The 26,930-nt window shown below is 38.6% G+C and overlaps 1 protein-coding gene across 2 annotated transcripts; it reads right to left on the bottom strand.

Moving 5' to 3' along the window:
* Positions 1 to 1,773: 1,773 nt before the first annotated feature.
* Positions 1,774 to 26,921, bottom strand: LOC124799151 (mediator of RNA polymerase II transcription subunit 28-like). 2 transcript variants are annotated; one of them, XM_047262691.1, is made up of 5 exons: positions 26,898 to 26,915; positions 26,596 to 26,717; positions 26,336 to 26,515; positions 4,217 to 4,564; positions 1,775 to 1,915 (listed from the first exon to the last, which is right to left on the bottom strand). In XM_047262691.1, the coding sequence occupies exons 2-5, from the start codon at positions 26,653 to 26,655 to the stop codon at positions 1,775 to 1,777; spliced, it is 729 nt and encodes a 242-aa protein (XP_047118647.1). In that variant the 5' UTR covers positions 26,656 to 26,717; positions 26,898 to 26,915. The 2 variants fall into 2 exon arrangements, with proteins under 2 accessions (XP_047118654.1, XP_047118647.1); XM_047262698.1 differs by having other exon boundaries at positions 1,774 to 1,963; positions 26,596 to 26,921.
* Positions 26,922 to 26,930: the final 9 nt, after the last annotated feature.

A 26,930-nucleotide genomic window follows, 5' to 3' on the forward strand; every position in this document is an offset into this window, starting at 1 on the left:
CAGAATGTGACATCAAAATATGAATCCAAACAGATTGATATATTTACACAATTTACAATTTGAAAACGGTTTTTACATGTGTATCCAATCGTATACATTTGTTTTGTAACAGGCACTGGGTTATTTACAGAATACATAGAATTTTTACTTTCCTTTCCACAAATACAGATTGTCAAAATTGTCTGGAAAAGACAAATGTCTAATTTAGAATCCTCTTTTTAAGAGCGCAGAGGCAACAATACCAAACCTCAACAATTTCTCAGTCCAATAAATAACTTTTTGCATTAGTGCTAGACTTTAAATAAGAGGAAATAAATACTTTTTTGACACTTCTTCCAATAAGCCTGTAACAAAAAATGTAAATTCTGAACATCCAACAACACTGTCTTGATCCTAATGACAATATATGATGTGACTGGCAGAATGTTCATCAATGTAAGCAATGTACTACAAAACAAAATATTAATAAGGATCACACAAATAGAAAATACCACAAGGCACTGATTGTTACTTGTGAAATGCCAGGGCATTTAAGCCCCTAACAATCAATATAACTTGCAGCAATAGGGAGTGTACACTAGTCAGTTTAAAGTAAAGTTTATTTGCAGTGAAACACTAAAAATATTTACGGCCACGAAATGACTGCTACTGCAGATATAAGGAATACCAGTTTGAAGAAGAAACTGTGACTTATGCATCAGTGCACATAGGTGAGTATTTTATTAAAAAGGCACATGAACAGATAGATGCACATCCTTTGCTATTGTAATGTGAAATGATTAGCTGAGAAATATTTTGTGGTGAACTGTCACCTAAAAATACAAATACTAGTATCATATTCACAAGAGTTCTTAAAGACTTACAGGAGAGGAGCAAGGATAACATCAGATCAAAATATAAAATCAGCTGAAGATACATATAAAAATAATTTACAGTTAGTGATCTGAACCATGATAAATGTTCATCAGTTTTGGCATCAGATTTTAAGGTATTAAAAAATAGTCATAATATTGCAACTGATTTCTGTAACATTTGCTGAATTATAGAAACCAGTTGTTTCGTGGAACTACCACTTAAAACTGGAAAGATGCCATTTATAATTAAATATTGTTTTTCTTCTCTCACATTCTATAGCATTAATACGATTTTAAAGCTACAGTTCTCAGCCTATGTCCTATCCGCTCACATCTCTGACATCCACAAAATTCCCAACAGTGCAGCAGAGGTTTCTGTTTCAGTCCCTCCAACAAAATAAAAATTCAAACCAATATACTACAAAAACTGTAGATGACGACCTGAAATGACAGTGAAAATTTTTACATCAGTATTTCACTGCAAACTGCAATCTAGACAGACAACTGAAAGTCCACGTACAAAATGTTGAATAGTATCAACGATGTATTTCATTCAAGAATTTTTACAAGCCACTGATTTCCCAGCTGTTGCAAGAGGTTAATACGAATCATCTCATAATTCAGGAAGCACTAACATACAGTTTCTTTGCCAATTCTTTCATATACTGTCAATTATATCAAGTAACATCAGCTTCATCAAAACAGAGATCACAGACTGCAACTTAATTGGTGAAATGATAATAGTTAATTCTATAAGTATGGTAACATTTATAAAAAAAATTAACATCAACAAAACAATTGGCTGGAAATGAAGAGACAGGAGGGAGGGTTTAGGGGGCAGGCCCGTACTCAGGCGGTGCGCCACGCCCCCGGCCGCGCCCACGCCCCCGGCCTCTGCCCCGCCCCCTCCCCCGCCCCCGTCACCTCCGTCCTTCCGACAGCCCTATGTTGCTCGTCGTCTTTTCGAGGTAGGCCAGTGGACCCTGCAACGGACCCTGAGGGGGGAAAGGTGGCCCTCCCCCTTGTGGGAGAAACACCAGAGGGCCTGCACCTGCCATGCCCTGCAAGCACACACAAACAGTTCCAGTGAGAAACCCACAGGGGGCTCACTGAAACACACAAAAACCAAATGAAAACAGAACTTAAAGAAAATAAAAAAGAACTGATAAAATTAACATGGATTACAAAATTAAAATAATAAAAAAGCTTTAAAAATAGAGAACAAATGAAGAAGGAAAAACCATAGCGTTCAATAGATGTATAATTACAGAAATAAAATCTCTAATTACTGGAAAATATTTCTGTGTACTTTAAATTCATGCAAGGATATACCTGTAACAATGAATATATAACTGTAATAGTATCATCAAACCATACTGAATGCATGTAGGCTAATTTATTTAAAGGGGAAAGCACGCCCAATCTGCTCAATTAAGAATGTGAATAAACTACATAAGCTTTACATGAAAATAAAATAGTTCAATACATCATACTCTCAAAGTCATCCATAGAAGTGAACGTGTTAAACATGAAAACAACTGACTAAGACCTATGTGCTGCCTTTATATTTACTGCAAACTAATCTCCAGATGCGATTAAACAAGCTGAATTTAACTGCAGCTATTCAGAAGCATGAAAACATTTATGATAAAAATGTACTCTAACAATAGTCAGAAAAGCAACTTCACCAAATATGCTTCACAGACATCTGGGACACTTAGGAAATCCATTGGCACAGCTGTCTTCCAGATATGCACTGAAGATTTGATGGCCACACTTCTATTTAATATTAAAAACATTATTTATAACATGCCATCAAGTATGTAGTTTTTCTTATTTATTTAGCTTTGCATTTCTGAACAGTAACAGAATAGCTTATATGAATCTAGTTAGTGCTTATTTATAATAATAAATGTTTAAAAGGTACCTGTCATGTAAGATGCTGACTTTTCAACAATGTTTCCATTGTCTTAAACAGGTTAAACCCTCAAACTTACAAAATTTTTTACTGTGTTTAGTTCAATGAACAGTAACATACAAGAAGCTGCAACTGAATTTATGAGAAGCCAACTCTGATGAAGTCAATAAATATCTAACATCAGGAATATGTATTTCTTTTGTATATATTGTATGCATTCTATAATAAGATCCATGTCTATTAAGTAATTAATAATATTTTCATCTAGAAATTTACCATTTGTGCTATTGGAAGTACGTAACAAAACTACCGCCAACAACAAATTTCATTAGATTTGTAGTTATATATCTGATTCTTCACGTGAACTATATATGTGCATTTTCTTTCATGATACAAATGGCAGGTTGGATAAATGTTTTTTTTTTCAGTTTCTATAGGTAGTATGCTCTTATCAAGGACTATTTTTCCCACAGTGAACTCATATTTCCAAATTTCCCTTATTTTCAAGATGATAACCAGAATATCACAGCCTGAAATCTCCATATTCCTGTATCATATCCTTCACTATTTCCCATTCCCTTCACACCTCACAGTAAGTGATGCCAATATTGTGCAACAAACATGGAAGTAATAGTAAAAAAAGGAAGCTGTCATCAATCCGAAGATTTGTTTGAAGACCACAATGCTGTACAAGGCATGGTCCTGTCGGAGGCGGTATGCCGTTACCTACCTTCAAACTTACTTACCCTACCAGTTACAGGGGGCCAAAGTTTCACAAGGGCTCCATACCATGGTATAACTCAGTCTTTTTCACATTTAAAAAAAACCTCCCAGAGGTGGAATAAGTGATAAAAGAAGGATAAAAATCCTACAATTAACCTGGGGTCAAACCCAAGACCTTTGGCTCTATGGTAACACCGATATAATCCTTGTTCTTAATTTTCACCAAGAATGATAATAAGTAATGAGTATTCTCTTCCATGATACTGCACTGGATCCTGGATATTCTACAAAGGGCAATGCCAACTAAGCAGAATATACCTGAGCAGCACGGCATTTCATGTCAATTTCATGGGTACAATAGTCATGCAATATGGTCAGAAGAGTGAAATGTGCTGAATCATAGGTAAGCACAATTCAATGCAGGAACAGTTTGCTAACGTGAAACAAAAGTCAGCATATGAGATTTAGGTGGCACCAATTTATTAAAGGCAACAGCAAGGAGCTGTTTTAAGAGATATGCATGATTGTAGAGAGAGTTTGGAAGTATATCTTAATAAAAGCAATTTTAAATACAAACAGTTTCAACAGATGTTCTTCAGAAGTTTGTCATGCCTTTTGTGATACATTTATTCTTCATAAAACTTTCAGTAAATGTGATTGTTAACTACTAGATGGATTTGTTACGACATGTGCACAGACTGAGGAATAATATAAAACATACCTGTTGCTGCATCTGTTGCTGAAGTTGCTGTTGCTGCTGCTGCTGCATTTGTTGCAACTGCTGCTGCTGCAACTGCTGCTGTTGGTGTAACTGCTGCTGCAATTGTTGCTGCTGCTGTTGCTGTTGTTGTTGTTGTTGCTGCTGCTGCTGTTGCTGTTGCTGGAGATTAGGGGCTGCTGGAGGTTGTGGTGGTTGTTGTGCTGTACCATTGGGTATTCCTGAGGATGCTGGAGACTTGCCCCAACCCTGCAGGTCAGCCAGCATATTCTGCCAGACAGTGATTTTCTCGTAGTGCCTTTTTATGAGTTCTTCTTTGCGCATTAACTCCACACGCAGTTCTGTAACATCCTTGAAAAATAAAAAGGTTCATTAATTTTGAGTTTAGGATTATTAATTTCCTAAGAAAGGTAAGAATCAGTCAATGATAGCTGGTCAAAGAAGCAACCAAAGGTTTTTGTGGAACTTTGCTACTACTGCACTGCACACCACTATATGAGCATATGCAACATTTCTTGACAAAGCATTGCAGACATTTTCAAAGACACAAACGCCATTAAATTTAACACATTTTAGAGAACAAGGGCAAAGACAGAGTTAAAATTATATTAAGCCTAACATTTTACAGTCACATTAAGCTTCCAAGTTGCACAGCTCTGAAATGGGGAACTTCAGTACCCTGGGAGAAGAATTAGATAACTATTGTTCAGAAAAAAATGGGTGATGATACTTAAATGTTTTTACACAGCTAAATGTACAGTTTTGATACAAAGAAAAGAAAATAATATACAATCAAGTTTTTGCAATAACGAAGGAAGATTATGGTTTAACATCCTATTGACAACAAGATGATTAGGGACTGGAGTGTGAGGTTGAATTGGGAAAGGAAATTGTCAGTGTGCTTTTCAGAAGATCTATTCCATCACTTGCTTTAAACAGTTTAGGGAGACCAAAGAAAACATAAACCTGGATGACTGGATGGGGATATAAGATGTTCCCTCCCAAACGCAGCTCCAGTGCCGTAACTACTGCACCATTTTGCTGGTAATAAAATACATAATAAATTGATTAGAAACAGGCTTTTGAACCATCAATTTCACCAATACTACTAAAGAGACAGTAAATGAACTTTAACGGCATGCAGCTACCTATCCCCCTCTCATTCACCCTTATCAGGATATTGCTAGACTGAAGGCAACACTTAACATCCTTTCCACACTGACTGTTTCTCACCGTTTCCACTGGAAGAAATAATAAAAGCAGAGACTAACTGGTATTGGGAAAAAATAAGAAAAAAAAGTTTGATACCAACCCTGTATGATGCATTGCAGTGGCTCATGGATATTTACTCACTTCTGCAGCAATAATCCACATGTATTTTCTGAAGAATCCAAAAATCTGTTACTGTTACTCAAAAGTGTCTCTACCAGTACCAGTCCTGTGATATCTTTTGGCAATGGTTATAATGTATACAGTGATCACCATTATACATCACCTACAGTAATTCATATTTCCTAGAAATAAACTGCTTTCAGCTGTATGTGAAGTTTTCTTTTTATTTACAGGCCCTCAATCAGTTTTGTGATATGAAATCTCATCTTCAGGTGTAAATCTACAAGACAGGAAACAACATTGACATTATGATAAAAAGCTGGATACCTATCCCAATAATCAATGCTCTATGACAACCAATAAAATAATTACACATCTATCAAACATTAAGCCCATGTAAATGTAAATGTCGTGTGACTAGGGCCTCCCGTCAGGTAGACCATTCGTCGGGTGCAAGTCTTTTGATTTGATGCCACATCGGCGACTTGCATGTCGATGGGGATGAAATAATGATGATTAGGACAACAGAACACCCAGTCCCTGAGCGGAGAAAATCTCTGACCCAGCAGGGAATCGAACCCGGGCCCTTAGTATTGACATTCTGTCGCGCTGACCACTCAGCTACCAGGGGCAGACATTAAGCCCATGATACAGGTGGAGTGGACTCTTATCTTTTCAAAATGAAATACTGTTACCTGCAACAAGTAGGACATCATAGATCAATCAATAAAGGTATACTGCATATACATGAATTCGCTAAAAATAGGGAGAAGTCTAACGGTAATGAAACCACGCAGCAGGGGTTCGACGAGGCGAAAGACGAGTTCATTGGTTAGCACAAGATTCCAAACTTTGGCGCAATATCACAGAAAGTAGGTGAAAAACTAAGGACAAACAAGATAAAGCCAGCAATCTTTATTCCACAGAATGAAGGCCAAAGACTTGTACATGAACAGAGGAGGCTTGCGAAAAATATGATGCTTCTGGTGTATATTACATCAGTTGCAACAACTGCCCTGTCAGACATGTGGGGCAGACTGCCAGAAGGTTTGGAATTCGGTTCCGAGAACACCTAAGTATGAGGAATTCAAAGTTTACCTTAAGTAACCACTTATGTGATTCTGGCCACTCCATACAGGGTTGCCACAAGTTTACCCAAGTGAAATTCCCTTATATTTCCCTGATTTCCAGACAATTTTTAGCATTTTTCCCCAACAAATTTTGACATCAAGGGCAAATTAAGACATAAGTTAACACACTGTCTGTGCAGCTATGGTACAAGATACAATAGTGCAAGCAAGGAAATATCTAACAAACTTGCAAGCACATGATGTTTCCTGATAAGAGAGAAAGTATTATGTACTAACATAACATCTTTTGTAATGAACTGTTATTAGATGGAGAAAGCAAGACAAATGGTAATTTTTCCATTTAGACCACTGATGTTATTTTATTTCAATAAAATGAAACACATTTGGTGACAAAAATTTCCTTGGATTTGCAAGTCAGATTTAAAATACTTTCACTGAGGCCTCTTGAAAGATGGGTATAAGTTGGGGAAGAATTGTGTAAACCAACACTGAAGGTGACTGCATTAAATGTTGGTTCTACTGTGTTCATTAGTGTTGGTTATTACCCACTGTGTTATACCTATTATTTTACATGTATTTTGTGATCTTCCTTTCGAGAAATCTATGAGTACATAGCATAAAATCGTCACCGACTGACAATCTTCTTATTCTTCTTCTTCTTCTTATCGCCCATACTTTCCAACATATAAACTACTTTTGAAGTGCCAAAATATACTAGAACAAATAAAATGTCCAGAAAATGCCATACTGTAGAACGTACTTGTGGTGAGACAGTCGCATGTCCTGAAATCCATCACCCATGGCCTCTGGCATGCTGATGAGCACCGCAGTCCTGGGTCCATGGATAAACCATGAAAATCTGCTGATTTACGCCACACCAAACAGATCCGGACTGCAGGGAGATCGGTGAGACTACATCCAATGGGCAGGGTCTGCACATTAGTGGGAAATGAATGGCTTCAGATCAGTTACAGATACCCGCAGAAACGGCCTGTGGTTTTGGCCTGTTGTGGAAATCCACTGATGTGGCCAGCTATAGACAACATGTTGTTGAAATGAGAGCACGGTGGTCAATCTATGCAACTGATAACTTGTTCAAATACTCTGAGAATCAATAATAATGAGGATAGGTAGCAACTCACCATAAAGATGATTGCTGAGCCGCAGGCAGGCACATAGAAAAGACAATTACACTCTCTCAACTAAATTTTGAGCCATAGCTTTTGTAAGTAAGTGACAGCATATGTACATTCACACAATCACTCCGACACAACTCATCCACACAGGACGAGCATCTCCGGCTGCTGCGTCTACAGTATCGGAGAATCAGATCCAAACAAACCAATCCTCATGCCTCCCTGCCTATTGTCAGCAGCTGCTAAGCTAGTGGCAAGAAGTGGTGGCAGCACTGACTGCAAGCTGAGGGGAGTGGTAGGAAGGAGAGAAGCAGTAGTAATGAGGAAGTAGGGAAGTAGTGCACATACTCAGCTGCACCTAGCCAACAATGATGCATGCCTCAGTAAACAAACCATTTCAGCTACTAAGACAAAAATGAGATTTTTTTTCCAAAGTTCCCTGACGTGTTTGAAATTTCTTGATATTACCTAACTTTCAGAACCTGTGGCAGCCCTGCCATAACAGGTATAGCAAATAATTTAAAAGTCTTACACAGAGAAGTAAAGAGGTAGACAAACATTCTGGAGGCAACAAATTATGTGGTGTCCAACGCTGTACCCCTAATATGTCCTCAATACGGACGTGGAGTTAAGACATTACAATATACTATCTAACTTTGATTGCCTTTCAAGGACATGTCATAGTTTTTTGGCTGTTTGTTTATTGATCCTGAGCATGTTGTATGATTTTGTGTCTGGTCTATTTGGTTTCAATTTTTTTTATGCTGAGATATTTTATAGTGTATACTGTTGTACTGTGTAACAGGGGCCTCAATCAATGCCATATATTTTGATAAGCATGAAAACATTTGTAACTTTCCCTGTTATGTATGTGGTGGTACTAGTGCCCTCTCCAACACATGAGCATGCTGACTTGCAGTGCAGCCCTGCTCAGCGAGATGGTTGGAGGGTTGCTGTTCACTGCTTCCTGGTATGAAGCAAGTTCTCTTAACCATGAGCTTTCAGCTTCGCTAACTGGGACTTTTCACCTTTTTTTGTTTTCTTATTTTGCTCTTGTCATTGTACGTAAATTCACTTTTAACGGGTCAATTTGATCTGATGCCCTGCTTGTTGTGGGTAACAGTATTTTATTTTGAGAAGGTCGAGCCCCCCCTTCTTCCCATTTGATGGGCTTAATGTTTTACTGACGTGCGAATATTTCGCATTGTCATAGACCATAGATCATTAGGATAGGTATTCAGTTATTTATCTCAATGTCTCAATGTCAATTGTTGTTTCCTATCTTGTACGTGTACACCATAAGATGTGACCTGAAATCATGAAACTGGTTATGCTCCTGTAACTAAAAAGGAAAGTTCATATACAGCTGCAAGCAGTTTATTTCTGAAATATTGCTGCAGTTACCCTCAAGAAAAAATTATTTCTAACGGACTGCCTCATGAGGCTAACACGATACATTCAGGACATATTTTCATCTCCTGAACTAGGAGAAATCATTAGTTAAAGTGAATGCTAATACTATTTTTTTTTAAAAAAAAGACATGTTTAACAAAGAGGGTTTTACCTACATATAATAGATATCCATTTAAAAACCGAGTTGCATGGCCTGCAAACTGCATAAGAGGTGCTATGTTCTACTGTATCAGGAAAGAGATGTGTCACTTGTTTTTTGTTAGGGGCATACATCTGTTACATTTAGAACTTGCAAAGATAATAAATACTAAAGATAATAAATACTAAAAAGTGGCTCTGGGCCTGTGAGCGTATGTTGCCAATAGTCTTTAAGAGCGAAATAGCTTGCACTCTTGTCAATAAGTTGGGTGGAATGGGTATACATGATAAAAAGGATGAGGAGCATTTGCTTACAGGATGTGATTTTTAACTTTTATCCTCTGATATGTAACTATACAAACATTATGTTTAGTGGCAAGGAAAACAATTGACTGAGAACAGGATTGGAGTGTAATGTACATTGCACTAGCCTGCAACTGCAGGTAATAACACAAAGTGCTCACACAAATGTAGCATTGGATAGTGTAAAATTCACCACTGTGGAACACAATGTAGTCGCTGTTGGAGTTAGTGATAGTATCAAGGGCATATGAAGGAGATCACAAGGACTGGATAGGGCAATACACACTCCTGGAAATTGAAATAAGAACACCGTGAATTCATTGTCCCAGGAAGGGGAAACTTTATTGACACATTCCTGGGGTCAGATACATCACATGATCACACTGACAGAACCACAGGCACATAGACACAGGCAACAGAGCATGCACAATGTCGGCACTAGTACAGTGTATATCCACCTTTCGCAGCAATGCAGGCTGCTATTCTCCCATGGAGACGATCGTAGAGATGCTGGATGTAGTCCTGTGGAACGGTTTGCCATGCCATTTCCACCTGGCGCCTCAGTTGGACCAGCGTTCGTGCTGGACGTGCAGACCGCGTGAGACGACGACGCTTCATCCAGTCCCAAACATGCTCAATGGGGGACAGATCCGGAGATCTTGCTGGCCAGGATAGTTGACTTACACCTTCTAGAGCACGTTGGGTGGCACGGGATACATGCGGACGTGCATTGTCCTGTTGGAACAGCAAGTTCCCTTGCCGGTTAAGGAATGGTAGAACGATGGGTTCGATGACGGTTTGGATGTACCGTGCACTATTCAGTGTCCCCTCGACGATCACCAGTGGTGTACGGCCAGTGTAGGAGATCGCTCCCCACACCATGATGCCGGGTGTTGGCCCTGTGTGCCTCGGTCGTATGCAGTCCTGATTGTGGCACTCACCTGCACGGCGCCAAACACGCATACGACCATCATTGGCACCAAGGCAGAAGCGACTCTCATCGCTGAAGACGACACGTCTCCATTCGTCCCTCTATTCACGCCTGTCGCGACACCACTGGAGGCGGGCTGCACGATGTTGGGGCGTGAGCGGAAGACGGCCTAACGGTGTGCGGGACCGTAGCCCAGCTTCATGGAGACGGTTGCGAATGGTCCTCGCCGATACCCTAGGAGCAACAGTGTCCCTAATTTGCTGGGAAGTGGCGGTGCGGTCCCCTACGGCACTGCGTAGGATCCTATGGTCTTGGCGTGCATCCGTGCGTCGCTGCGGTCCGGTCCCAGGTCGACGGGCACGTGCACCTGACGGCGGCGGTGCACAAATGCTGCGCAGCTAGCGCCATTCGACGGCCAACACCGCGGTTCCTGGTGTGTCCGCTGTGCCGTGCGTGTGATCATTGCTTGTACAGCCCTCTCGCAGTGTCCGGAGCAAGTATGGTGGGTCTGACACACCGGTGTCAATGTGTTCTTTTTTCCATTTCCAGGAGTGTATTATTAGCAGAGTGTGGAGGTAACTCTCAAGAATACTAAAAATGAGTTAGCAGAAAATCAAATACTAATTGTCCCAGATGATAAGGGCAAAGATATAGTTATTTTAGAAGAGGGTCACAGAATGTTGAGAAAGTCCATCAATTCTTCACAAACAAGCAAAATGATGAGTGTTTTAGGGATTCTACACTGAAATATTAGAAGATATTTTCAAGGACACTAAGATCTTCCATGAGAAGTTTCAAATTAAGAACTCAGCTTCCATGCACTCTAGACCACTTAGGCTGAGAGCCACAATTAAGGTACATAAGATAGGGCTCCAGAGAGACCTATTGTTAATGCAAGAGAGGGTTGGGTATCAGACTAAGCAAGCACTGGAAAAATATCTAAAAGAGCATTATTCTCACACAAGTAACTTCTTCAGTATTTGTAATAGAGAATGGTTAGTTAATAAGCTATCCTATTTGAATATTCTGCAGGGCACACATCTGGTATCATTAGATATAAAAATAATGTATATTGATGTTCTGGTCGACACTGTACAGGATAAGATTGATCACAACTTGAGGCATTGCAGTGGATGGCCCACAAATGAGATTGATGACACCTTGACACCCTCAAGCTCCTCAGTACAGTGCTCAGCTACAATTATTTCAGGTTTGGGAGTCATACCAACATTCAAAAGCACGGCCTGGCCATGGGCTCCCTGTTGTCATATTGCATTGCTAATATGTTTATGACTAAGCATGAAATTGATATTGGTGCTCTGCTTCCCATCTATGCTAGTAAAATTGTAGTATGGTGCAGATGTGTTGATGGTTAATGATCCCAGTATATTGTGCAGTGTAACAGGGCCTCAATCATTTTCATGATATTTGGATATGCGTGAAAAGTTTGTAACCTTTCCCACTAAGTGTGGTGAAAATAGTGCCCTCCATGACACACAAGCATTTTGACTTGCAGTGTGGCCTTGCTCGGTGAGGCGAAGGTGAGTTACTGTCCGCTATTTAGTAGTATGAAAGTAGTTTTCTTAAGCCTAGGCTTTCAATGTTGCTACCTGGGACTTTTACCTTTTTTTGTTTTCTTATTTTGCACATGTCATTTTTCGGTAAATTCACTTGTCAGTTTTTCAACTGGTCAATTTCATCTGATGCTCTGCTTGTAGCAGGTAACAATATTTTATTTTGAGTTGGCTGAGTCCCACTGCTTTCCATATCATGGGCTTAATGTTTCACTAACATGTGAGTATTTCATATCAGCTGTCATATAGCATATATTACCAGGATAAGTATCCAGTTTTTTTTATAACAACCTCAATTGTTGTTTCCTATAATGTAAATGTACATCAGAAAATGTGAGCTGGTATCATGAAACATGTCGTCTTCCTGCAAATAAAAAGGAAAGTTCATAGCCAGCTGAAAGTGGTTTATTTCTGAAACATGGATTACTTCAGCTGTGGCTGCCCTCAACAAAAAACTGTGTGTACAGTAATTCACTACTGGAGTGCAAGATGAAAATTGTAGGGAGTTGCACAGCAAACATAAAAGATTTTTTGTGGAGAAAACCTATGCTATTGTTCTCAACATGTCATACTACTTCAGCAATGGACGTGACAGAGACTTGCAAGTGCAGTACTCAGTGACACGGAGGGGGGGTGACACAATCTACGTTTAAATCGCAGTAACGACCGAGATGAGGTGGGTAAATCATAGAAAATAAAATAAGTGTCTTTTATCCTTTCACCAGAATGTAATTCAAATATTGGCAAAAACTGTTCTTTTGCTTATTTCTGTTGGATGGTATCAACTCATTTGTGCTTTATCAGGAGATAAAGGACACATGCAAAAGAACAACAAATGTAGCCTCACTCAATTTCTTGGTATGTTTATAAATTTCTTTGCAACAAGGCAAGAAATTTCAAAAATTGTCTTCTTGTTTTAGTCCAAGACAATGTAATGAAAGACATTTTAACATAAAGGCACCACCTAACCAGAAAACAAACCCAGTGTATCCACAAACTTTGTATCAGTTATGAGTGCAAAGGAAAAAATGTTCCAAAAGAAAATGTCCTGGTTGTGTTTTGACTGTGGTATTGGTCTGTGTGTTCCAAAGCATACCATACTATGCAAATGGTAAGAACTATTTTTACAAGTTCTTTTTTCCTTCTTCAGGATAAAATACTGTGTATTCTGTTATTTATGATATACAACAGAGAGACCAAGTTTGAACATTTAGAAACACATCCCTAAAATTTATAGCTATAAATGTGTACACTTTTTAAAAACTTTGAAGAGAAATACTAGTTATTAATACTGCACCTTCCCTTATGCTTGTCTACACAAGATATAATGGGTGTAAGCGTGAAAACTTTATGTGATACCTTAATTTGTTCACATATTAATGTGTGTGTGTGTGTGTGTGGGGGGGGGGGGGGGGGGGGTTAGTTGTTTTTTTCTCTGCGTCACGCAGTCTTCCCACAAGCATGTGACAAATGTTATGACATTCTCTGCATGCTCATAACTGCACCACTAAGTGGCCTACAACTGTCAGTGAAGACTAACTATTTCATGTCCATGTTCCTACACTTCTACACCTGACCTGCTAGCTGGGGGCAAAATAGCTATTAATGGCTTGCTCTTGCCCCACATACTTGGAGGTACTATTAAATGACCTTTTTTTTAATATGAATATTTATGTATGTGTTTGGAGTGAGAGAGAGAGATTGATTTTTGATTGAGATTTTTACTTTAAGTCTTAACTGGTACCTGAATTCTGGTTGCTGCCTCCTTGAATGATCAGCTTCTGCACCAGTTGTTGACGTATTGCAATTTGGAGGAAGTTATTGTTCTTTAAGGTTTAAAATACAACTGTTAGTTACTTGGCCGTATAGCTTTGAGCCCAAGTTTTCGTAGCTTTTCATACCAAAGGGACCACTGTTGTAAGTAAATAAGATCAAACAGCAATCTGCTTTTCGTGAGAAAAGGAGATTGCTTAGCACACAAACTTCCTTCAAACTACACATCCTGCTACATCAAAATTGGTCAGTGGAGTTCATCACCATACTATTGGACAAGAACATAAACCAATTACTGTAATTAAGAAATTATGGGAGGTTGTTACTTATTGAATGAAAACTATACAGAATGCATTTCTTTTCCTGTATTTTAGTGAACTTTGTACACTTACAATTCTGTCGATTGATAGACTGCGACGACAACGAAGTTCACCTCCTTTTCCAGAAACAAGATATTTCTATTCTTCACTTCCAGAAAATTTGTATACATAAATGTTTGGCAACTCTTACACATACTTTACTCTGTTTTATCACTAAAATATCAATTTTAATTAAATGTAATAATTCGTTCTCAGTGACGGCCTAGCAACACATCCTCTTTCCACAAGATACAGATTAACAGTTCTCTTTTTTTTTTATAAATCAATTGTCATTTGAGTCCATACTTAAAGATTCACAGCTACTATTGTTGCGGGGATTGCGCGCTAAAGAGTTTGTTGCTGTCCAGCAGCGCTTCGCTTCACTTCAAGCACTTTTTGAATCAAATTTACATTTACGGTATTTACATACATTACTGAGCTTCTCAGAATAAAATCAGACACAAATTAGTTTAAAAAAAGGGGCAGTGAGGCTCACATAACATTACAGTACCAACAAACCTAAAAACATACAACTTGCAATATCTATAATTATTAGTCTGCAAATGACATGACTACTGATTAATGTTGTTCAGTACATCGTCCTCACTCACTGGCAGAAATATTTGCTTTCATTCCTGTTACACCATCTCCAATCAAGCAAATATCCAACAACTAAAAATTAATATGTATTTTTTCATGAATTCAAGATGCCATCAGATTTTTTGTTTTATGTTCATCATTCTTCTCCCAGGTGTGTGTGTGTGTGTGTGTGTGTGTGTGTGTGTGTGTGTGTGTGTGTGTGAGAGAGAGAGAGAGAGAGAGAGAGAGAGAGAGATTAGGTGCTCTAAAATTACAAAATTACAATAAAAAGAAAGGCTGTGACCCTTTCTGGATAGGGCACTACTGACTGTCAGCAATGATTACCCTATGAAAGAAATATTATCAGCCATCTGTCAAAAAGAACTAACAATGAGAATTACAGGCAATAGTACTGATATTTTCAAGAGTAGGGGCAAGCAGTATCCAGGTCACATGAGAGCTGCCTAGAGGCCCTTGCCATATCTAGGAGGAATCTCTTCCTTATAAGAATGCAAAAAGTATATAGCATAAATTTTAAAGTCTAAACCAAATATCCTAACACAGAACTCTATTCCCTATTTAGTGTTGGATCTCAGAGTAAGTGACACCCATCTAACCCTTGCAGCCAACACTTGCAGTGCCATAATTTTTACTCAAGAACTATACTCCTGCTATACTGTAAATCAACATTTTAATGGTTAAGTCTCACTGGGGCCTTCACAGACTGAGATAACCATCACCACCTTGTCCAGAAGCATATCCCATGACTCAGCTACTAGTCTCTACACACCCACTGTCTGGCCACAAAGGAGCAATCCTCTTGTGAGTCAGTACCACCCAGAACTGGAGCAAATGAATCGCATTCTCTGTCAGGGTTTCAATTAACTCTCATTGTGCCCTGAAATGAGGAATATCCTCCCCACCCTTCAATCCAGCCAATGCATAATCCTTGCTTCCAAGCCCCTTGACATGGCTCATATCACTGACCTAGATGCAAGGCATACCCCATACATCCTCCTGCAACCACCTACTCCAGTCCTGTCAATGCCATCTCCTACCCCTCAAAAGGAAGCGTCACTTGTGGAAGTAGCCATGTGATCTACAAACTTAGCTGTAACCACTGTGCCACATTCTGTTTGTGCCTGACTACTAACTCATGCACGCAAAGCTACTTTCATCTCTGACCGACTGCATTGCGTCTGAGGTGAGCACTAGTCTAGCTGGGGCAGGAAGTGGGGATATGGAAGAGGTGTGTGGCAGGGAGGAGGACAGATAACAGGGTAGGGATGGGGAAGATACTTGTGATGCCTGTGGGAGCATGCAGGGATGTCATGAGGGCAAGATAGGGCTGCCAAGTTCAGCATCAGGTTGCTATGCTAAGAGAGGAGGGGAGTGTGGGGAAACAGCCAAACTATGGCCAAGAGATAGCCCAAACACCCAGATACATGATGTGCTTTGCTTTAAGGGGACCACACCGTGGTTCAGGTAAAAAAAAAAAAAAAAAAAAAAAAATATATCGATTTTCGGTTTTCATCATATTACGAAAGATTAAGGTTTTATCTAAGTACTCTTTTCTTCTGAGCATTTTCCTACCACATGTGTTTATGTGCCACGCCCACTTTTCTGTATATATTTTAGATCTTTATATTCCCTACATTGCACATTAGGGATTTTTTTCTCTACTCTTGAGTGTGTTAGCTATCCTTGGTATGCAATGGTTGGTATTCTTTTGTTTCTGCTGTTTGTAAACAACACGCTTTCAAACACACGTTTAGTTTTGGTCAAGTGTGATTGCAAGTAGTAGATATGCTTACGTTTGCAGTGCTTGTTTGTGTGTGTTTTGTTGTGTTTATTGAAGATGGCGAAACGTAAAGGCATTTTCAAGAAACGACAATTTGGAGGAAACAAGTTTAGAAAGCTTTCTGTACAAGACGTTATGTCACCTGGCAACGATGTTTCTAATTTTAATTCTTCAACAAGTGCATCATCATAAAAGCTCTCACCATTTCAAGAGAGTTACAATGAATTTACTGTTAAGTGGCAAGGGGTGCAGTAACATTATTATAAATTTGAGAATATTATCAGATGCAATTTCTAAATTTGTACAATGTAGACAGTGTGGTGAGTCACAGAGTGTGAAAATTAGTGAGAGTGCCAGTGGGAGAAAAGGCCAATTGCTTTGGATTTAATTTGCACTAAATGCTCAGCTGTGATTTCATTTATGAGTTCTTCAAAACCAGATACAAGTGGCCCTTATGAAATCAATACTAGATTAGTTTATGCCTAACGATCTATTGGCAAGGGCATGGCTGCAAGGAGAACATTTTGTTCAGTTGGATGTTCAGATATTGTAGTTGCACTTGATGGAAGTTGGCAGAAAAGAGGAGATACTTCTCTGAATGGAGTAGTGACTGCCACGAGCGTAGACCCTGGTGAAGTGTTAGATGTGGAGATAATGTCTAAATATTGAAAATGTTGTAAAGTCAATGAACATAAAGAACACAACTGTGTGGCTAATTTTAGAGGAACAAGTGGTGTTATGGAAGTTTATGGAGTACAACAAATATTTCATCGCTCCGTAGAAACAAGAGGCGTACAGTAGGGCTCAGGCAACTGGAGAATCTTATCACCAGCATTGTCTTCCTGCTGCTGTTATTACAGCAATTAAACCTATTTTCAGAGACTTGGCTCATCCAGACCTTCTAAGGAAATGTCTGCATGGGCGGACACAGAACCCAAGTGAATGTTTCAACAGCATAATTTGGAACCGCCTTCCTAAAACTGTATTTGTAGACATGCATACAATGAAACTAGGAGTTCATGATGCTGTTATTACATTCAATTGTGGTAATATTGGAAAGTATTGGGTACGGAAAAATCTGGGACTTACTCCTGGTGAAAATATGATCACTGGGCTGCAACATTGCGATAAAATGAGGATAGCCAATGCAGACAGGTCTGCACATAATATGTGCCAAGAGAGCAAGACAAACATCCAAGAAGGTGAAAAAGAAGCTGGAAGACCTGCTAGAGGCCAAAGAAGGGCTATCATATGCAGCAGGGCAGTTTTAATTAACTGTAAGTAACAAATTTCAAAAGTGTTTTCTTTAAAGTCAATTTCCCGCAAACTAAAATTTTCACTACATATGCCTCATAATATCAGAAATTATCACAGATAAATGAATGAAATTTTCAGAGACTCTGCATAACATAAAAAGCCACCTCTGGTACTACATTCATTAATATTCTCCCATTAGGAAGTTCACAAAAAAATACTATCTGCAGAAAAAAACTTAATATTTTTTGTTAAGAAATTTAAAAAAGTATTTCTTAAGAACTATAAAAAGGATAAAGTAGATTTTAGTATACAGTTGACTATTAGCATCATCTAACATACAGTAAAAATATTAAGGTCCTGCATCAAATAGTTTTTTTCAGAAATGGGTCAAATACTTGCCTAAATTAACATGGGTTAGATAGGCAGGTGGTGGTCCCCTTAATGACAGCTTCAGGGCCTATGCCATCTGGATACTCCTCATCAACACCAGTTTCTCTGAATTGAGCAGGTGGAAACTCTCCTTGCAACACATCCTTCCCCATCACCTCCCAAGGCCTCTACCTTCACAAGTTCCTATCTTCCACTTGCTATCCCCTTCCCTGCCCCCATGCCAGTACTACAGGCAACTTCTATATAGCAAAACCACATGCAAGTTCTTTGTCATTCTCTTCTTCTCTCCTATCACCTTCCCCACACTCCCCTCCTCTCTCAGCATAGCAACCTGATGCTGAACTTGGCAGCCCTATCTTGCCCTCATGACATCCCTGCATGCTCCCACAGGCATCACAAGTATCTTCCCCATCCCTACCCTGCTATCTGTCCTCCTCCCTGCCACACACCTCTTCCATATCCCCACTTCCTGCCCCAGCTAGACTAGTGCTCACCTCAGACGCAATGCAGTCGGTCAGAGATTAAAGTAGCTTTGCGTGCATGAGTTGTTGCTTGTGTTTCTTTTCTATTTCTGATGACTCCACACTTCCTGTGTGTGGTGAATAGCAGTCTATCCTTTCCATATTGTTATCATATCCTGGAATTTCCATTGTATGTCACAGATTTACACATAACATGTTTTACTGCAAAGCTTCATTTGAGCAGAATGATTGTATTTAACGGCAGTGCCAACATTTAGATCTTTTTGTGTATGGCTAGTGTGTCTATATTACAGTAAAAATAGCACCACTTCATTGCTAACAAATGCTAAATGTATCCTGTTCCACAAATAACTAAGTTCAAAAGTAAAATAAAACACTTCTTGTATTTTATCAACTGTTTATCTGTCATCTCTTTCACACCTAATTTTCTCTATAATTAATGAGATGCTGAAATTATTTTGACCATGTCACATACTAGACATAAGCTATATAACTCCAGCGAAGAAAGTAAGGTTTGTTATGCTTTCCAAATAAAACACCCCCACCCAGCACTTACGTAAATCAGCACGGAAATGCACTCTGATCTTTGATGAAAAGGATCCTCTATGATTTAGTGGAAAACATTTTCCAAATACCGAGAGTAACACTCAAAGAAATGCATAGTCATCAAAAAAGAAGTCTGAAGGCAGAACATGAAATATACTGCTATGTGTTGTGCCATGTTTTGAGGTTTAACATGTAAAAACCATCAACAACTTCACGGGAAAGATGATGTTACATTGATACTGTTCTAAAACTAAAACGGGAAAAAATCAGGCCAAATCAAAAATAAAACAAAAGCGTACATCTTCAACTTAGTCAGTGCAAGTCCACAGCACAGATGGAAAATACAGGGTGTTAGGGATGTAAGTGCAGATCAGAGCTGCCTACAAGGTGTTGTCATATCTAGGAGGAGTGTTTTCGTCATTAGACTGAGGACAGTGTACTGAACAACATTACATCAGTATTTACTACATTTGCAGACTAATAATTATAGCTATTAGGAGTACTCTGTATTTAGGTTGTTAGTACATTCAAGAACTCGAGGCGAGAGCAAGCCATTAATATTTATTTTCCCCTGGTTAGCAGGTAAGGTATTGAAATGTTGATGCACAGACACAACATTGAGAGTCAATACTGAGAGGTGTAATCCACTTGGTGGTGCAGTTATGACTATGCAGAAAACATCAGGTAGTAAATTATGTGATGTGCCTGTGGGAAGACTGGTATACGCAGAGAAAAAAATAACTAACACTACAGTGGATAAATATTAAGGTATCAATGAGCACAATATCTGTACCTATACCCCTAACACCCTGTATACATATGGTGTAAAAGGAATTAAAACACCCGAGATCCTAACTTTGATTCTCTCTGGATAAATGTACAAAACTCACAGACTACAGATACAGTAGTGTCTATTTTATATGTGAAGTACAAAAATTAAAAACACAGCATACACTGTATCACTGGAACAATATTATATGCAATTTCCTGTTACCAATTTGCAACTACGTATTACTATATTATTGAAGTATTCAGAAACCTTTATTATGTGGTTTAAAAGAAAAACTAAGAGAAATAATCTGGAGTTGTGCTCAAAATATAATCGTGGCTGATAGTGTGTTCTCTGGCACACAGACTTCTTCCTTTCCAAGTTGTTTGCAGAAGAGTTTTTGTGCTGACACAGACTAACAGGAAATGAACAATAACTTTGAATCCTACAGTGTATATTTCCGAAGTTACATAGAAAAACAAACAAGTTAAGAATTGTTGTGCCAAATAAAGCTCAGTTGGAGATAGGCAACAACTTCACGTTCACAAGAAATGATTCAAAATTACAGCAATCCTTTGATTAGCTACTCCATAAGACTGATGCATCTGTTCGTTACCAACACTGTTTACACAACGTACTTATTACAGGTAGCCTGTGATTAAGCCTTCTGTTTTCTACAGTCTAACGAATAAAATACACATGAAATTACCAAACAGCTCTCATGTAACGTATTCAACAAAGTGAAACAAAGACATCTAGTGTATAATTTTCTCCTTCAAATGATATAGTAGGAAGTTTTAAATCACAAAACAAGCTTAAAATTAGCTGTGGTTTGTTTATTGTTTCTTGTATTTCTACTAAAAGGGATGCATGCAGAAAGGCAGTTACTGCAGGCAAGGAACTAAGACAGGTCACTTTCATCATAAGCAACTGAAATTGTGTATTAAGCTTCTGAAAATGTTTTCGAGAAAACACATTTAATGACTGAGTATGTCAAGCAACCTATCTGTAGGGATTGGAAAAAATCATTTTATTTCATGGCCAAATTTGGTGTTAATTTTTGCTAAATTTAACGTGTTATTTTTTCTGTCAAATTTTGTGTTGGTTTCTGCCAAATTCTGTGTTTCTTGTCAAGTTCGGTGTTGTTTGTTTGTTCTTGCCAAATTTCATTGTGTTTTTTGCTTATTTTTGTGCTATTTGTCAAATCACAGTTTGTTACCAGGAATTGAACTGATCACACATGAACCCCCAGCCTTGAGGAGATTAAAAACCACAATGCAGTTTTAACATGCACTATCAGTTACGAAAATTAGTAAACTGCCATCTTTATTTGTATAACATTTTTATACACTGCAAAATTACAAATCCCCTATGTGTCATAACCATGCCCTTTCACAGGGACCATCTTGGCATTTGCCTGAAGCGATTTAGGGAAATCATGGAAAACCTAAAAGAGGAGGGCCGGGCACAGCTTAGAACCATTGTCGTCCTGAAAGTGAGGCCAGTGTGCTAACCATTGCACCACCTTTCTCGGTTTTCATTCTCTTGATCTGCAGGGCCAGCAGATGTGGCCGAGCGGTTCTAGGCGCTACAGTCTGGAACCACGTGACCGCTATGGTTGCGGGTTCGAATCTTGCCTCAGGCATGGATGTGTGTGATGTCCTTAGATTAGCTAGGTTTAAGTAGTTCTAAGTTTTAGGGGACTGATGACCTCAGAAGTTAAGTCCCATAGTGCTCAGAGCCATTTGAACTATTCGTTCGGCAGGTTTCTCTATTCTTTGATGAAGTTTCTTTTTGTTAAATTTTCTCCTTTCCTTGGAAATCCTTCACATGGTTAATTTAATTTGTGAATTTACCTGTTTTGGCAGTGGTCTTTGTAAGTGTAACACGTGTGAAGTTTCTCTGTACAGTAATTTATTTTTTGTTGGTAGAATTTTTGAAGATTTGTTTAGTTAAGTGTTTTCTTCCACTTGCTTTGTACACCATCATCCTCCAAGAGTAACACATTCTCAATGATTGTCATTAGTATTACTGATGAAATTCATAGATCAATAGATATAGTGGTTAAGCAGTAAATTGATTCGGGATTAAGAAACGAATAGTACAATATTTGTGGTATATGCATAGATGGTGAAGGGAAGCAGGAACAAGATACAATAAATGTTTAGGAAACAGGAAGAAAAGGACTAACAGTCAAAGTGTTTTCTGTACAGGGAGGAAATCCACCACGAAGCTACAGTGCGACTATCTTGTGGTTCCATCACTACACTCTACATTTGATGTAGATCAGTGATTTCTGTATGTACCTCCAAAGACAACAACTTTAACATTTTGTACAGAGAAATGACACTGCAGCTATCCAGCTTTGAAACCAGTCCTCTAATAAATAAATCAAACATTGTAGCAGTTTGGTGGTTTCCTTCCTCTATTTAATTATCTGCATAATTGTAGACTGCAATATATCACACTGTGGGAACACATCAATAAACATCAAAACTCAAATTTAACCTTGAAGGACACTTAGTCAAGAACTGAGATAGAAAAAGTAAAACTGTCATTCACCTAAAGGTTGGTTTGAAAAATGCAGTGCTTTACCTACAGTTGAACGTGGACTCTTAACAAGCTTAGAAATATGGAATGCGGATTTTAGACAACAGATGTCCCATCGATACTGTTTGTGCTACAAAGATTTAACAATGCACCATGCTGTTGTGTCATCAACAAGTGTCAGAAACACAAGAGTGACAAACTGGAAAAGTGTTGCACAGTGTTGTGTTCAAAATGCTGAAATTTCTACCGAATGAACAGCATTCACGGACAGCATTAATTTTTTTTGTTTTCATTTGAAGAAAACTGCTGCTGAATCATACAAACTACTTCGAGAACCTAACGGTGAATATTCTCTATTGCAAGATACACGTGAACAATGGTTTTGGCACTTCAAAAATGACGACTTTGATGTCGCAGACAGGAATGGGGGAAAAGAAAAAGGGACAATGTGGAATCGGAAGCATTGTGGAACGAGGATGATTTGCAAACACAAAACCAACTTGCCGAGCAATTGGGTGTCAGTCAACAGCCTGTTTCCAATCAGCTACGAGAGACAGGAAAGATTTAGAAGACCAGTAGATGGGTACCACAAGCTGAGCGACAGGCAAATGGAAAAGCACAAAAACTCACGACATTTTTCTCACTCGGTACAAAAGGAAGTCATTCCTGCATCATATAGTTACAGGGGATGCAAAGTGGATTTATTTTGAGAATCCCAAGTGCAAAAAGTCATGCGTAGATATAGTCACACCATCCACAACAACCACAAGACCGAAATGCTTTAGCAGAAAGACTATGCTCTGTTTGGTGGGACCAGAGGTGTGTGCTCTATTATGAGGTGCTAAAACTTGGGACATGATTAATACTAAATGTAACCAACAACAACTGACTAATCGGAACTGTTCACTGCTTGAAAAAAGGCCACAATACCAAAAGAGGCAACAGAGTCATTTTCCTTCATGACGATGCTACTTCAGATATGGCAAAACCTGTTTGTGACACATTAGAAGCACTTGGCACGGAAGTTCAACACAATGTGGCTTACTCACCAGACTTGGCTCCTTCCGATTACCATTTGTTTGCATCAATGTGTCATGCATTCGCTGAGCAACACCTTGGTTCATGCGAAGATGCGAAAAAATGGCTCGATGAATGTTTTGGAACAAAAGGGGAAAATTTTTTTATAGGTGTAGTATTCACAAATTGCCCAAAAGATGAGAAAAATGTATAACAAACGATGGAGCATACTTTGAATAAAGCACTGTTTATCATTCTCCTGAATTTGACATGCTCTTAGACAAAAAAATCTGCATTTCATACTAGTACACTTGATAAACTGTTTGAGCAAATAACCAATTTTCACTTTAACAAACATTGCCAGGGGTGAATGAAGTGAAGAGAGCTAAAAAATCTTAGGGCTGGCTGAGAACTTAACCCTAAGGGTTTGGATCTGTAATCTGGCCTTTGAGCACTGAGCCACAGCAGTGTGTGAAGTATTAGACCGCAAATGTGAATGAGAGAAAAGTATATTCATTTATTAGAGGGGCGGGAGAGGGAGAGTGCACTGGAATAGCAATTATGCACAATATGAAAAGAAATGAAGAAAAGGGAAAGGCATCTTAGGGGCACAAAGAAAGAAAACAAACCAGGTGGATGTTGCCCTGCACAAGTTGGCTAATAATCTGAACAAGCCAGATAACTGGGGTGCTGGAACAGGTACTGGTTTGGGCACAGGTGTCTAGTATTGTTGTGTGCCTAGTCTACTACACTGTATACACAATATGAAGTGTTTAATTTTCAAATTGTTGTCCCCTGCTAGGAGGCTACAATTGGCAAGCAGTGTTAAATCTGTTTTACTTTGAAGCATCTACTCATCGAGGAATCATGTCACACAGTAGAGTGAAAATCGGGTAACAACTGTGTTGTTAGTGGATTGGTGATGTCAATAGTAACTTAATTGTGTTGAGGGTGGAGTTTTAAAATACTGATTATGCCGAAGTGTGTGCATGCACTGAAATAGAGGATAGTGTCATCACCTGACAACACTGGAAGCTAATCCACTCTCATCGCATAGTGCACAAACAACATATATAGATAAAAAACTTTTTCGATGAAAGTGTTTCAACATTGAAAACATCAGCTCTATTGAAGGAGAGAAATGGTTTTAGATCAAACCAATACCAAATGCATAAAGCAAAAAAGGTGGTATGCGCCTTCTAAAAATAGTTTAATTTGTATATATGTGTGCAGGCTTACATATTTTCCTGAACAATGAAATAGTTGATGTTTTAAAATGTTTGGACAAGCCTTTCTTTGTTCCTACAGTCCGAATCAGGTAGAAGAATTCACGACATGAATTTTGTCAAGAACAACAACTACAAATTTTGTTTGGTCATTAATTAACAATACTACCAGATAGTTTATTAATGATGTTATACATTCTGTCTTTTTGTAAGAAGGACAGTTCCCACAAGTCCCCCTTTTAACAATCAGTAAAGGTAGTGGTCCAAGTGATTCTACATTAAGCACATACTTCATCTAATCTAAACACACCAATGATTATTTAAAGGTGACATTTCCTTCTGTCCAGAGACAAACCATATATACTCATTGTAAATCATCCTAATACACTACAAACTTATGCACAAAACACAGCAAACAGCACTGTACACACACAACTAAGGGGGAAATGTGAAAACATACATGAGCATCTGTGAAGCATGGCTAGTTAACTGAGACAAGAGAACCACCTGTGTAAAAGGGGCTGATAAACCAAGATGTTTGATATCACTTTGCCAACTCGGAACCAAACTCTCACCTTTCAAACTAATCTAGACCAACAGATATGTTAAATATGAGGACGCCCTCATATCTAAGATTCTGTATTCACATTTGTTTGACTTCACTAATTCAGATCCACAATGTCACCTTACAACCTAACTCACACCTCAGTCTAGGCTACAGTTCAGTCTATAGCCACAATCTACATTACAAAAATTAATATAATGCAAAAAATATAGTATGTATTTTGTTTGCCCACACATAGAAACATTCGTTTCAGGAGAAAGCTCTATCTAGCTTCAGTACGTTTAGTTCACCCAAATGCACTTTCATGGGTCGAGTAACAAACTAAAGAGTAGATAATTGAAGAATGAATGTTTTCAATGACTGTGACTGGTTCTCAGAGCACAAAAACACTACCCTCCAAGCAGTTTGAAAACCTAACCAAGTACACCCAATTAGTCTAAGAAAAATCACTACTGCAAACAAAATATTTGTTGCAGTATTCACAAAATAAAGGAATATAGAAATAAACTTCCAAGCTGATACTGTAACAACTGCTGGGTGTTCTGAATACCTTCAATTCAATGTGTATTGCAATTAGAATGACTGTAGATTATACACATGGTAACACATCGTAAATACACGATTCTGCAGCTTGAAGAATAGAAGTACACTAGCAGAAGCCATTTCGTGACAACCGTTATTCTGTGTAAACAGACCCTACAGAAAACACTCATTCCACCACATCTACCACCCAAACTGAAAACATTCCTTAATACTGAATTAATTTTCTAGAATTTGATCTAACAGATTTAAAATACTTACATTAGTCTTGAAAAGTATCATTATTTACAAAGTACAAGTCGAGTATTATTTAAGAGATGTGGTGATCTGTCAAATGTATTATATTTTACCTCTTTCACAACTAATTCTGGCTTCAAGGCTGAAAGTAAAAACCGTTTCTGTAGAAAAAATGCTTCCATCTGACGGGCCAGATCGATAAAACGCAGGATTGTGTGATCAACTTCAACTTTAATCTCATCTTTCTCCATAGCCGGCACGGTCTCCTCTTTCGTAAGGACATTCAAACATGACTGAAACAATTGGAGGGAAATGAAGCCAGCACTTAAATGAAGCAAATACAGGGTAATTAAATTACATAAGACTCACAAACCTGAAAAGCTTCTTCGAATTCATCAACTAAGTTCCCATTACCATTTGTTGTCGCCGCCATTTTGCGCTGAGCAAACACTTCGGTAACCGAAGATATACCAACTTGCACCGTTCTTCACAGGGCTGGAAATGTAAGACACACAATTTGCCTTGTGGACGATTAATTATGGGTGTTTATTGTTCTGTTTAATGGCCTAGTGAGTTTATTAGCGGATAGTGCGAAGCCTGAATTCTATCATATAAGCTACGTGATTGTTCTATAATAATAACGTCACAGTCTGACATAACAGTCGTGACACTCACTGCTGTTAAAGTTGTTACCGTCTGACAGCTGGT

Source organism: Schistocerca piceifrons, chromosome 1 (assembly GCF_021461385.2).
Source record: "Schistocerca piceifrons isolate TAMUIC-IGC-003096 chromosome 1, iqSchPice1.1, whole genome shotgun sequence".
Classification (NCBI taxonomy): Eukaryota; Metazoa; Arthropoda; class Insecta; order Orthoptera; family Acrididae; genus Schistocerca; species Schistocerca piceifrons.

What these genes read in the sequence shown, in the direction of transcription:
- LOC124799151 (XM_047262691.1), bottom strand. Translation starts at nt 26,655, where the DNA reads ATGGCGGCGACAACAAATGGTAATGGGAACTTAGTTGATGAATTCGAA. An exon ending in CAGAATTAGTTGTGAAAGAG is followed by an intron (nt 4,565 to 26,335) that starts GTAAAATATAAT and finishes TTATTTTTCAAG; the next exon opens with GATGTTACAGAACTGCGTGT. An exon ending in AGCAACAGATGCAGCAACAG is followed by an intron (nt 1,916 to 4,216) that starts GTATGTTTTATA and finishes GTGTGCTTGCAG; the next exon opens with GGCATGGCAGGTGCAGGCCC.